General features: G+C 41.0%; 1 protein-coding gene across 1 annotated transcript in view; it reads left to right on the top strand.

Moving 5' to 3' along the window:
• Nucleotides 1–14,255, top strand: part of RIPOR2 (RHO family interacting cell polarization regulator 2) — a 58,508-nt gene extending 44,253 nt beyond the window's left edge. Inside the window, exons 15-22 of the mRNA XM_085310015.1 lie at nt 1,311–1,479; nt 3,081–3,216; nt 4,217–4,378; nt 5,998–6,156; nt 7,189–7,391; nt 8,829–8,912; nt 11,142–11,232; nt 12,690–14,255. Of these exons, the coding sequence (XP_085166141.1) occupies nt 1,311–1,479; nt 3,081–3,216; nt 4,217–4,378; nt 5,998–6,156; nt 7,189–7,391; nt 8,829–8,912; nt 11,142–11,232; nt 12,690–12,790 (1,105 nt within the window). The 3' untranslated portion in view covers nt 12,791–14,255. The remainder of the gene's footprint in view (nt 1–1,310; nt 1,480–3,080; nt 3,217–4,216; nt 4,379–5,997; nt 6,157–7,188; nt 7,392–8,828; nt 8,913–11,141; nt 11,233–12,689) is intronic.
• Nucleotides 14,256–14,326: the final 71 nt, after the last annotated feature.

The following is a 14,326-nucleotide window of genomic DNA, read 5'->3' on the forward strand; positions in this document are numbered from 1 at the left end:
CACCAAAAAGCCTGTTTTGTTTGTGCTGTGCTCTGTCCTTGTTGTGTGGCCTAAAAAAGCTGTGTTTCAATCATTAGCTCCTAAAAGCATGTCTGCACCCACTGAACTGATATGATGCCCGGCAGGYAGCTGCGTGGCGACGGAGCAGGAAAACAGAGCAGAAGGACGTGGTTCCCGAAGGCCCCGTGTTTTTTCAGAAGGGAGCCGTGCTTCTCGCAGCTTATCCTGGCCAGTTTAAAACGAGTTCAAGCACAAGCAAGCGAGTGCCATTCAGTTCCCATCATCTCGCTGTATATTCTCTTCCCAGATTAAGACCTGGCGGGAAGGAAAACTTGGAAAATTATGTGGCTTGTGAAACTGGCACTCTGAACACAGATCAAAAACTGYGTTGATTTAAGGATCTGGCTTTAAGCAGGCACTTTAGCCTACATTTAGGTTAATCAGCAAAAATTCTAGTTAGTTCCAAACTAACTTTGAGTTAACTAAAATTTTTAAGTTAAACTAGAAGCAAAAATGTCATTTTCCCCCTCTCTGGCTCATCCCTAGACAGCACAGATTCCTGCTTCCATTTTTTTGATGTGTGTGTGACTCGGTGAAAAGACTGCACGTGTTGAAACTTCAACTTGCAGCCATGTACACCTGCTTTCCAGGGACCGAGCCTGGGCTTTGCATTTAGGCATAGAGAGGAGCATTTGTACAAGACTAAGCTGGAAATAATGATTTAAAACACAGTGAGAATAGCTTTATGCTCTTACAGAAACTATTGGCAAAACAAGCTGTTCACATTGTGCCTAAAACAGCGTATGAAAACATCATGTCTCTTATTCCAGCAGTGGTTTTCCTTTCCTGAGCATTAAATTTGGCACCAGGAAAATACCAATAGATTTGTCCTTAACAGCTTAATGCTTGAGATGGCGCAAACTGTAATACTGCTTAATCCAGGACGATTTGGGAAATCATTTATCTACGGATGAAAGAAAATGCTTTCACCACCAAGCAAGAATAATTGCAGGTTGAAAAAAMTTGATGGTGACAGAATTGCACTGTTCAAGGCAAACAAGTCAGGGCACCATGGAAGAAATTTGCCCTCTYGGTGCATACGACCATTCTGCACCCAGTTCAGGACAACTCTGCTGGTTTGTGAGATGATGTATTCATTAAATGGTTTCTGGCTTATCGAGRGCTGTTTGGTTCCAGATCGCTGCTTTCAGCAATTCTTCCTGTGCTTGTTGCTAGTCACTTTGAGTGAATGTGTGTTTCTGTCTGCTGAGGAGGCGCTCGGCCCTTCACTGACCTCCCTCCCTTAACAGTTACAGGCCCGAGCACCCTGAAGCCAGAGGCCACCTCAGCGAAGCTCTCACTGAAGACACAGGTGTTGGTACCAGCGTTGCTGGCAGTCCTCTTCCGCTGACCACGGGAAATGACAGCCTTGATATAACCATAGTTAAGCACTTGCAATACTGTACACAGCTCATTCAGGTACCAGGCCCAGCTCCTCCTGGGCGTATATTTTTAATCATTCCTGCAGGCACTTGTGTGCCAATGACGTAGGGTACGTGTTGGCGGCCACGGGTACCGTTGCACGTGGGAGGCAGGGAGAGCTTGGGGCTGGGACGGCTGTAGTCACCACTGCGAAAACCTCTCCAAAAGCTGCTCCAGTGGCACCCAAACTGGAAAAGCCTTTATCATTTCAGTCCTGGCCATCTCAGAAGAGATCGGGCATACAGACTACCAGGCATTTTTAAGACATGCCCTAGTAAGAACGATGGRCAAGTCCCCAGACCCGATTCCCGTAAGAAACTGCTATTGCTGGGGCTTAGAAATTTCCACTGGTTTCACCAGGAGATCCTCAGTGAGAGCAGTCCTCTGTTAAGTCAACTCATGTCTTCAGAGGCAAAATAGGCTCCACTATTTACTCTAACAGAGACCCAGACAGTGATGTTTAAAAGCAAAAAAGTATTTCTGCATGTGGAGAAGAATATCCACTAAAAATTGTCCGTAGGTGGAGTCTAAGACAAACACAATGGAGGCACGACAGTCTCTCTGGGACATCAAAATTGTCTGTCCATGCTCATGACTGAATAGCATAACCTTTCAGCAGGGTTTTTCAGAGCCTAAGCTCAACAAATTTGATTTTAAATCTCCAGCAAGCCGCTGTAGCAAGCAAGGGCATCATGGTTTTCCTGCTGAATCAAAACATACTGCAACTTCCTTATTACAGTTTGACTTTCCAGTGTTATAATATGCAGTGTGTGTGTGTGTGTGTGTGTGTGTGTGTGTGTGTATATATATATATATATATATATATATATATATGTATGTAGATATGTAGATATGTAGATATAATTATATATATTATGATATAATTAGTATTTATTTCCAAAGGCCCCACTGAAACAATGCAGAGCAATCCTGATTTTAGTACCCTTAGTGCTGAGTTAGACATTGCTGTCTCACAAGTACAAGAGGGCTTTGGCTTAAATAAAAGAGCACACAATAAACATGCAGTTAGGGGGGACAAGATGGAACTCTCTGTCCACACACTGAGCTRATTTGATATGAATAAAGTGGACAGCTGAAGAAAATGCAAACCTCAAGAGCAGGAAATGTTAGCATGGGAAAAGCACCAAATTAATAAAGGCACCTGGGTAGTTGATCAGAGCTGAAACACAGCAGAAAAAGAGTAACTTACAGCCTGCTCKCTGGCAGATATGTTCTGAAATTCCATGGCCTGTATTATGCAAAAACCAAACCAGCAATATTTTCTGGACTTAAAATTCATGAAGATGGGGTCCTTTAGCTTAGCAGAGCACATAAATCAAAAATAACTTATGCAAATGGCTACTTTGAAACTTAAGTGGTGGGATCTGGCTGTAGATAGTAAAAATATAAGCAATAATGCTTATCAACYATAAAATATCACAGAGATAAAAAACATCTGCAGTTAAGGAGATTCCAGATGATGGATCTGCCATTGCACTTCATCAGGTGCTGGGGGTCTGGGAGGGACTTTTTTTTTTTTTCCTGAATTTTTCCAATTCAGTGATTCCTTTTCCTCCCTTCTCATGTGTTTTCATCAGCAAATTGTGTTCTCCAGTAAAACACCATTTGTAGCAAGAGACCTCCTGGATAAGCTATCCAGGCAGATCCTAGTGATGGAGAATATTGCGGAGATCAGCACTGAAAACTTGGGAAACCTCACCTCCCTGACTGATGGTAAGAGACAAGTTAGAGGGGTTCCTTTTGACATGGAGCTGTTTGCATATGTTTATCTGCTTAAATAAACACTATATAGAGCACACCATTACTGCAGGAAATTCCACAGTAGCAAGGGTTGACTCACAGTTATGAACAGATGCTGCCTCAGTCAATAAAGCTGGTCAGAAGCCTTATTCTAGCCTAAGCACTGGTATCCAGAAATAGAAAGGGTAGAAGCAATATAGGTATCCTTATTCCGCCTGATGGGCAGAAGATGGACAAAAGGAATTACTGCAGTGGGGATGCTGCCATTCCAAAAGAGCCCAGTTCTCTCTCCATCTCTCTTTCCTGAGGAAAGATGGGATCTGTCTTACAGTATCAGAGATATAATACAACTCTTTGAATGGTTTATCTAGAAGACTGCTTTCAGTCATCTCAATAAAGAACATTTTGTGTGGCTTTTGTTGCACTTATTTTCATACTTTGGATGAGTTTGACATACACTCAGTTACTCAGCTCTGTGAGCACTCTTGCAGGATAGGTAAATACACCTTGTTTTATATATATATATATATATATATATATATATATATATATATATATATATATATATTTTATTTTTTTAAATCAGAAAACAGAGGTAAAGTTTAGTGACTTACCCAAGGCTACAAACAGTGCTAGGACAAGGACCAGCTCCTGAGCCCCAGTCCTGTGTTCAGATCATGTGCTATATTCCCCTAGTACTTCACAATATTTAAAGGAATGAGCCATCAATGCCCTGAACTCAATCAGGAACAAATGTTCTCACATTCTGCTGTGGCAAATGGAAGCAACACATTACAAACTTGGAGTGAACACACAACTACGTACTGTAAAATTAATGACACCTGGCAAATTACCAAGCAAAACTGTCACTTAGTGAGGTCAGTATTCCTCCATACTTAGGATATTTTATTTTTAGGAACACAATGTTTTCAGCATGGCTTGATTTCACCATTCATATTGTTTTCTCTTCCAGCAATTCCAGAGTTTCACAAGAAGCTGTCATTACTGGCTTTCTGGACAAAATGTACTGGTCCTTCAGGAGTGTATCATACATCTGCAGACAAGATGATGAAGCAGCTGGATATTAATTTTGCCACCACTGTGAATGAAGAATGTCCAGGGCTTGCAGAAACAGGTACCAACTGCTGCAAAAAAAGAATCCACTGTCATCAGATTGGAGACAAATTGGGTCTATTTGTTTTCTGCTGGGCTTTACTCAACTCTGGTTGCTTTTTTCCTGCCCCATGGAAGTGTGTTTGGATATGGCTCCAAGATTTCTTCTGAAAATTAATGCCACAGCTCTTCAAACAATTTTGGCCCCAAGTAATTAGTCACAGTAAAGTGACAGAGCACTGGAAAAAGTTGCCCAGAGAGGTTGTGGAATCTCCCTCTCTGGAGATATTCAAGGCCCGCCTGGATGCAACCCTGTCTACTATGCTCTAGGTGACCCTGCTGAGCAGGGAGGTTGGACTAGCTGATCTCCAGAGGTCCCTTCCAACCTCAACCATTCTGTGACTCTGTAATTAGATTGGAATAGGAGAAAAAGGTGAGGGCAGCAGCAGAGAAAACATTGTTTTAAGGTCTATGAAGTAATCAGAAAGTAGATTTACTCCCAAATACAGGTCAGGCAATTCAGTGAAGCAGGAATCCTCTCACCTAATTTTAGGTAACTGTATAGTGTCTGTGTTAGGGAAACTGTTCAATCCAGCGTCCTTAAAAGGCGATTTTATTAATACTAGAGCTCGAGCTGGGTGCCTCCTCAGAGGGACTCTGAACGGAAAATTCCCTGAGTATTTATACCCCTACGAGTTAAGTTATTTGGCCATTCTCTGATTTGTTGCACCAATGATAGCTTCTTTGCTCTTGGCTGGTTTCCCTGTTGTCTCGAGGCAGAGTTATGGTAGTCACTGATCATTGTTGAAGCTGTTTTGTTACTTTCTTGTCTCCTCGTTCACTCCTTGTTCGAGCTGGATCAAACAATTTAGTGAAAAGTTCAGCCACGTGTGGCCTTACGCTTCAGTAAATTTAGCTACTATTGCTAAGCACATGCTATTATATCCCCATTACAGTTCATTTGGATCAAATCCATACACAGTAAAGTCTATCTGAATATAATTTCATATTTGGAGTGGGACGTACAATATGTCAAACTACAGTACTATTGACTGGCTTTCCATGGGCTATAATGGTAGAGTGATTTGCTCAGATGTGAGTGCCTATACTGCAGGTATCTACCCAGGACCGTGTTTTCCTTCATGTTCCATGCTACAAAAGTCATGAACTGTGTATCTCAAGCTAGCTTTCTGCATGCCACACACATATACGAAAATAAAAATAAGCAAAACCAAATTCTGCTTCTGAGTAAGTCTTCCCTACTTCAGTGGCATTACTGAGGTGTAATTGGGCAGTGCATGTGGATATGCGTTTAGCAATTCACTATACTGCTTGGTTAGGAAGGATGCTGTATTGAATAAGCTGCACTGGCCTTGCAAGATCTGGTTTTAATTCTTAGTGCAACCCAGAAGGGGGAATAGTTTGAACTTGGCAGAAGTTAGTCCTTAGCTCACGATGATATCCTCTAGGGATGAGGGCTAGACAGAGGGAAAGTAGCTGTGCCCATAGTTGAGATTAGAAATGTTGGGAGGTACCTAGCTTTGAAAACACAGTGTTTTCTTTTAGACTTTCAAGTGGACTGTGGGAATTTGCCACCAGCTTTTGTTCTCACTAATATGTCCTTTTTTCTGCTGCTTGCAGTCTTCAGAATTCTGGTGTCTCAGATTCTGGACCGAACAGAGCCCGTCCTCTACTCCAGTATGTCCTCAGAAATCATAACAGTCTTTCAGTATTACAACTATTTTGCCAGCCACAGTGTTAATGATCTTGGAAGCTATTTGCTGCAGCTTGCAAAAGAAGGTAAGATATATAAATTTTGGAAGATAAAGGGAAAATATATTGATGTCCTTCTGAGGTCAGCACAGAACAGYTCAGCCCTTAGCTTGACTTTTTAAAAGAAGTGGGAAAGAAGGCAAGCAATTGCCTTGCATGCTAAGCATGGCTGCACCTAAACAGCTGTACATATCCAAGAAAAACAGCTAATGCAATCACACCCTCAGTAATTTCTATTTCCATATTAGAATGGGAAACAACTATGTTGAAAGAATTACTTTTTAGGAAATGGCTGATGCTACTGGGCTAGGCCCCAGGTCTGGGAAGTTTTCTGTGCTCATGRCTTTGATGGAGTTCCAGTATTTCGTCATCCTTTATGGACAGGTCTTCTGAAGTGTTGAGCTCTTCTCAGGAGCCAAGGAATCACAGCACCAGAGTGTTTGGCAGGCTCTGGCACCAAGATCTAAAGAGGGAAGCAGACACTCCATGAAGCACGCTAAATTTCAATTCCTGAAAAGCAAATTTTTCTTCCTTTCCGTTTGAGAAAGTTTGAGGAACCTTGCCTAGTTTCCACTTTTATTTGGGCCCACTGGAGAACTTTTGCTCAAAAGCCTGGAAGGCTTTTCAATTCACTTATGAAATACATGAGCTCTTGGTGGGGGACGTCAACCTGCCTAGAAAAAACTGTCACAAAGATGCTCTGGAAGTCATTACACTGACTAGAATATTGGGTTTCACTTGTCGTGGGGGAGGATTTACATTTTCCAGCAGAACTGAAGATTTGATGAATAGGCACATAGCATATCTCTGAGCGAGCCTTAGTGTCCCATCTAGCTCATCTACTTGTCTCCTCCTTAGGAATGGTGTCTGAGAAGCCCAGCCCAACATAAAAGCACAGCCCCATGCATGCACATCGCAATGCTGACAATTGCCGAGTTAAGGACTTTTCATCTGCCCTTTCTAGGGGTAATAGAGGATTGCTAGTGGGGACAGGAGCAATCTGAAGTGCTAAGAGGATAAAACAAGTAACAAGGACCTTTCTTCTCTTTGCATTTCTAGCCTCTGTGGTTCAGATGCTGCAGTCGGTGAAAGATGGAAAACTGCAGCAGAACATGGCCAAAATAAACTCTAATAACCTTCCACCACAACAGGAAGTATTGAGAGCTCTGGCTTTACTTCTAACTGAAAATAAAAATGAAGTCAGTGAGACTGTGGCATCACTTTTGACAGCTACAGCAGAAAACAGGCACTTCAGGGAGAAGGTAAGTGGCAAAAACTCACCTTTTGCCTAAGGGACCTGTATATTCATGACATCATTAATTTCTGCCTATAGGTTTCAAATGTCTACATGTATAAAATAATTTCTCCAGATTCGATTTAAACTGATCGAGAGGGGTTTTCTATCTAATTTTTCTACAAATATGTAGATCTGTTTCTACYTGCCGTTATTCAACAGGTACTAACCTAAACTGTGCAAATGGTTAGCAAGTCTTGCACTCTCCAACTGTCTTGCACATTTTAGCATTTCCAGTGGGCTGTCTCTTGGCTTCAACGCAACATTTCCTAACATCTTCACTGTGCAAAGACATAAGTCTGAGATTTTATTCCAAAGAAAGCTGGCATCTAGGGGATCTCCCACCATTTCAGGAGGGGAAGAACTGCCTTAAGGGGACAATGATTAGCTCTGACAGCTTTTGCAAGGTCAAAGAATTACAGTCCAAGATCTGAATCTATCACAGATGCAGAAGATAATAAGCAGGGCCAGATTAAACATAGAAATTAAAGAATAGAAAAGAAAGAAACAATGGGTTGATCTCTTTCACAGCAGAGCTTTCCCTACTGTCCTCTTGTTCTTGCATCCTTCTTGTTCCCAATCAGGATAGAATGAAAGAACAGGAAGCTGGAGGAGCAAGAGTGGCAAAATGGGAAGAAAAGGAGGGAGCTCATTCTTTGCTGCATTTCTCTGCTAATTAAGCCCCCTCTTTCTTTGTCCATCCACTTCATTTTCCATTTTGCAGCCTCTTGGTATCTCACACCATCCTCTCACCCTCTCAGCTTCAYGGAGGCAGCATTTCAGGGAAAATGCAACCTTCTCCTGGAACATGAGCTCAGCCAATATCTGGTTCCCTACCTGAAGAAAAAATCCACAAGGTGCCTTAAGGCATTATGGAGTTCATTATGCAGCCATCTGTCACTAAGATTTGCCACTCATGCTGGTTTTGTTTGATTAGCAATAGCTGCTGATTTCTTGAATCAAGCAGTAAACTGTTCTAGCACCTCAGGCTAATCTTGTAACAGTCATTCTCAGTCCCCCTGGAGCCCATTGCAGCCTGCTCATTCATATCCCTATATCAGAGAGACCATCTCAAGAGTCAGCTCTTGAGCTATTTAGACTCCAAGGCCTATTTGCTCCCTGGCAATTTATGCAGAAACGCCCTCAGGAATGCCAGATTATGCTGCTTACCTTAATGTGAATGTTTGCTCACCAAAAATTGGCCTCAGACCAGACACCCTCACAGAGTTATAATTAGTGGCTTGGGCTGGATGTGCACGGAGGACTTACCTCTTCTCTACACTTGCGCTTCCACACAAACCGCTACTAAGGAAGGGCTGTGCCTGTCAGCAGCTCTGCACTCCACCTTTCTGCTCTACATATGTGCAAACCTTTTACTGTTATATTCTTCTTTATTTGTTTTCAGGCCTTAATTTATTACTGTGAAGCACTTACCCAGCCCAACCTGCAGCTGCAGAAAGCAGCTTGCCTGGCTCTAAGATACCTCAAGGTAAGAGACAAGGAATTCAGTTGTGGCACTTGGCCTTACTTTAAAGAAAAGGCACATGACAATGATGAAGTTCATTTTTTGCATTTCATCTTTTGCTCCCTATCATACCGATTTTAGGAGATGGGCCTCTGTGTAACAGAGAAAAAAAATCTGAGTTCTGACTGAGAGGAAAAATACCACTCTCTCCCAAAATAAAAATAGTTATAATGCACATGGCTTGCAGCTGTACAGAACAGAAAGGGAGAGAGAAGTMACAGCTCATTTGATGATACTGTACAAAGAGTGTAAGCACGAAGGAACAAACCATCCTGGCAATAACTGGTACACCTGAATACTGGGTCTTCAGCTAACTTTTGGTGCCATTTCTGCACTTCTTGTGACAGAAAGGAAAAAAAAGTTGCTCTTGCACTGGCTATGTAGAGCCATGGGAGGCAGCAGCTGTCTAAGCCTACCTGGTACTGGACACTAGGCCAAAAAATGTATTCGATGGAACAGACACACTGCAGACTGATTATTGCTCCCTCAAAACTTCCCCCTGGAGAAGACAGCTCTAGAACGTAACTGACATTCTTCAGCACCTAGTCCAATATCACTTGGATATGAAAGACTTTTCCCCGGAACAAGACGCTAGCAGGGACTTCTTATAGGCAGTGATAAAGGGGCATTACACTTCTGCTGTACTACAAGGTGCAGTAGCGTGTTTTTGGTCTCTCTGAGAAAAGCAGAATAAGAATCAGTGGTGGCAACTGGGGCCAAACAGATAGAGCCTGTGCAGTGCATCTTCAACAGCTCTTAAACTGCCAGGAAAAAGAAATACTAATGAGGGAAAGGAACTACATCTTTTGAGCTCTTTAAATAAAAAGCTGATGCCTTTCTGAAAGGTATTATTTCAGGGATGTGAATGCTGCAGCTGAAAGGTGATAGAGCCAACCCTGCAGATGAGCTAACCCAGAAGCAGTCTCACCCACAGCATGGAGCTGATAGAGATCAGCCACTCAAGGTCCTGCTCTGCCTCTCCCAGGTTTTGCAGACCACAGCAAGCTCTATGCTGCTGTGGCTCCATTGTTCATTTCAATATATGAGCTGTAGTCACTCCTCACACAGACTTGCTCATGGTCAAGCACAAGCRATTAGGTTCAAGACAGAGGGATGAGATTTAACGGCTATGGAAGATGAGTCCTGACTAGAAGCACTGCAGAATGCACCTATCCTCCCAGCATCGGCAAGACTTATACAAATATTGGCTCTGTAGCTCAGGGCCTCTTCCTTGCGTCACAGCCGGGGTCATATCTGCCCTTCCTTTTGCTCACTATTACCGTGGTATTGCATGACRTACAGACACCATGACAGCTGCTCTCTCTCTGTAGACCTAACATTTTGCAGCAAAGCAGAATTTTTCCTTGTTTTCTTTCCAAAATAGCAGAGGCAAGGAAAATTGTAAAGTGTTGGTCAGCACAGATATCAGTGAGGCGCCTGCAGTAACAACTTCAAGTGACTTGGTTGGCTAGCAAAAATGCTGATACAGATACACTTACGCCTGCAAGAACAGCCTTTTCTGACCTATCAAATTTGATATGCTGAGGATGAAACTCACTGCCCTGTCACCCATCTCCATTCTTCTTCCTGCTGTACCCGCATATTGGCATATTTATGGCCTTGTCCCACAGCCCCTTCACAGCCCACAGTCAGAAGTGGCAGATGTAGCTGATCAGCCATATTTATGCATATAGCRCATAGGTTACAGAATGTGGAGTCCACACTGGAGGAGAAAATATCCTTCTCCAAGGGCACCTATCCACTAAGAAACCTCTAAAAGTCACATTGCCCACATCCTCACCAAGGCCTTACCCAAGACCTCCCCTAGGTGTGAGGTTTTAAACACAGGGCTTCCTGCACTGGTGCTGGCAGAAACATGAGCGCTCCCACCATTGCGCTCCCGCAGCTTCCTCTAGTCACTGCTCTAGCTGAGGCTAATGAGGCAGGAGACTTTCTTTTCCTGTATGAAAGAAGAGAGGTCAGAGGAAGAGTGGATGTTGTCATGCAATTCTGGCTGTACCAGCATCCTCRTGAACCCTTTCAAGACAGACCCAAAGATACAACGCAGTATTTGCRCATACACAGACAGTCGGAAAGGAAGCGTAAACAATGCTCAATATATCACACAAGGATGTGGAATAAAACCCACGTTGTTATATGTAGTATTAACACAGTTGGTTTTGCACTTTCCAGGCTACTGAGAGTATTAAAATGCTAGTCACACTCTGCCAGTCTGACAATGAAGAAATCAGAAAAGTGGCATCTGAAACCCTGCTCTCACTTGGTGAGTTGTATGTTTTATAGCTATATATATATATATAATTTTTTTAAATAGAGTAGCTATTTAAGACACCTAAGACATGCTAAGATATACAAATGCAAGGCTCTAAATTGAAATAAAATTTTAYCTGGAGGCCTAAATAGATTAAATATATATACTTCTTAGAAATCATTGGTTTTGAAAATGATGAAAATGGAGCAAAAAAAGAGAGTAATTAAATTGTATGAGTTTGGAGAGGGAAGTAAAAGAAGGAAAAATAGCAAAAGAGAAACTGACAAACAGGTATTTCATAATTTGACAAACATATATAAAAAAACAATTTATTCAAACAAAAACCACACTCAAATGCCATTAGCACTGCCACGTGTTCCATTTTGTGCTAGGTTATGCTTATATGCCTATTATGAGAGATACTAATCTGCAAGTCCTCCTTCATGCAGCACCTCAGACATCCTGTATAGACCTTCATTTGTCCTTGGGACAACAGATAACCTGTCCATCAACCTGTAATCTAGCTGCATATCAGCCAGTGACTGGAAGCATGGAAGTGACTGACTACACAGTTTCAGGGCCCAAATACTTCAGTGGCATTTCTACAGTACAAATTTTAAAAGTTGTATTTTTGCTGGCCCTCCCTTGACTCTGCAGGCTATGCATGAATTTCTACACCATGGATGTGTSCCCCTCTAACATTAATCGTGCAGACTCCTCAAACATCCTCTCTTTCACTCAGCAATTCAGCAGGAATTCACTCTGCTGTATTATTGCTCGGGTTATAACACAATTAACGCAAAGTCACATTTATGAACTCCAGGAGTYTGTATTGCCATTCTTCTGTATGACATACAGACACCTTTTTGATTCCTAATGGTCAATTCTACACACTAGGCTTAATGTTATACTTAGGTGCATACAGATGACAGTACCTAAAAAACAAAGGCTTRACTGATAAAAATAGTTAAATTCAGCAAACATAATACTTCCTTTTTTTTGGTGGCAAACATGTAAATAAAGACATGGTTAGACTTACTTCTTAAAARGTGCCAAGCCAAGAAGTGAGACATAAGTAAACTTTATATTGTCCAAGTTAGAAATGGATAAACATCATCTGCCACAACTATATTACAGCTGCAGCTGAGACCTTGAGACACAYAGATTATTCAGTAAGACAAGCATACAAATATTGTCATATTATCATACAAACCACATCTGCTTCTGTTTTGCTCTAAATAAAACTAGCAACAAACTACAATGAGAAAAAAAACAAGAAATAATATGAACATTCAGAGCACACTTAGTTTTTCAAAGTAATTTCTTAAGTTGCCTTTAACGATATAATAGATTCTAAGAATGGAAAGAAGTTACCAGCAGATCAGTGCTTTTTAACAGCAAAGAATCCAGGATTTTAAATTTTGTATGGCACTGACATATTTTATTATGTTTTAATATTTTGTGTTCAGGTGAAGATGGGAGACTGGCATATGAACAGCTGGACARATTCCCTCGGGAATTTATTAAAGTTGGAAGTCGCCGTGGAATAGAAACTGCCACAGCTTTTTAGATGGAAAAGCACCTGTCTAAAATTTGACAGTGATTAAACTAGGATGGAGTCRTAATTGAATATGGGAAGATGACAGACTTGGAAGAATTCTATGAGAACATCCTGAAATGTAGCWATTTACAGACCTTTTAAGGAAAAGTGAAACGTGATGTCAAACGATAGAGTTCCTATTGGCTCCTCTATGCAGCTTATGATGGAGCAGTTGGATACTGAGGAACAATACTTTCTTGACTGATTCATAATAAATAATGTATTTGCAGTTATTCAGCCTCAGCAAACTTCTGAGTTTTTAAAATCTGGCACCTTCATATATCTCGCAGAATATTATATTTGCTTCTTTTAAGTTGTTGTGAAAGYTTGAAATATGTAATGCTGTATCTAAGAAGGACAAGTAGGAGGCCACCTGAGCAGAACTACAAAGCTTTCTCTTCTACTACGAGCTAAGTGTCTGCTGTCCCCAGCAACACTCCAGCAGCACAGCACACCACTTGGCTTTCTCAGTTTTGTCTCAATAACAAAATATAGAACAAGTTTCTTCAAGTTCTGCCTCAAGGAACAGCATGGTGTAAATCCTGGGAGGTGTCACTTTAGTGACTCATTCTAAATGCCTCTGCTGCTCTTTTATTTCCTTTCTCTTGCCCTCCAACAATGAACCATCATTAATCCAGGAATTTGCTAAGGGTATCAAACAATCACATAGGTTTGGAAAAAATAAATGAAAAGGTAAAGTGCTTTGGGTTTTTTTTTTTTTTTCTTTCAGGAAGAAAAAGTGTGAACTAATTGCACAAGTCCCCAAAGCCATTTTGTTCTGCAGGTTGCAAGCAGGATTGGATTTCGTACACTCTAATTAGCAGATGATAGCTTCTATAGAGTGATTTCAATATAAAGAATAGAAGAAAATAAAACGGACCTTTGAGGTAGCAATAAACAGAGTATGAAATGAATGCATTCTCTCCCCTCACAGCAAAAATGAAAGACAGTACTTCAAGCTGTTGATTATGAGCCTTAAGTTAACACAGAAAGAGATGAATAGAATTTAACAGAAGAGTGTTCCTGTACTGTGTTCATTATGCATGAAATGCTATTTAGATGTCAATTAAAGTATCCAGATTTGCATAGATTATATAAAAAAGATTGCAAACAACTCGAATCAAAAAGAAGCCTTGTGCGCCAAACATTTGGCAGGCAGGATTTTTGTTTTGTTTCATTTTTTACTGTGAATGTTACAGTGTACATATCTGTATATTTATAAAAATATATATTCTTCCTTTAATTAAAAAAGTACATTTTGTACAGTTCAAATGGTTACTTGTCTACTGAGGGGCATAGACTCTTTTTACAGAAGATGAAATAACCACGTCATGGTTTTTATAACACATCTATCCCATGAGCTGAATTCTCCAAGGTGTTCTTTTGTACTGACTTCTGTTATTTTTTATTTTTTTGCTTTTAGTTTTGTGGTATTTGTACTCACCATATTTCCTATCACATTTAAGTTATAATAAAGATTATTTTTTAATTACTAAGCACATCAGT

The sequence above is a fragment of the Rhea americana genome, unplaced genomic scaffold, assembly GCF_003343005.1.
Source record: "Rhea americana isolate MKP2758 unplaced genomic scaffold, rheAme1 scaffold_31, whole genome shotgun sequence".
NCBI lineage: Eukaryota > Metazoa > Chordata > Aves > Rheiformes > Rheidae > Rhea > Rhea americana.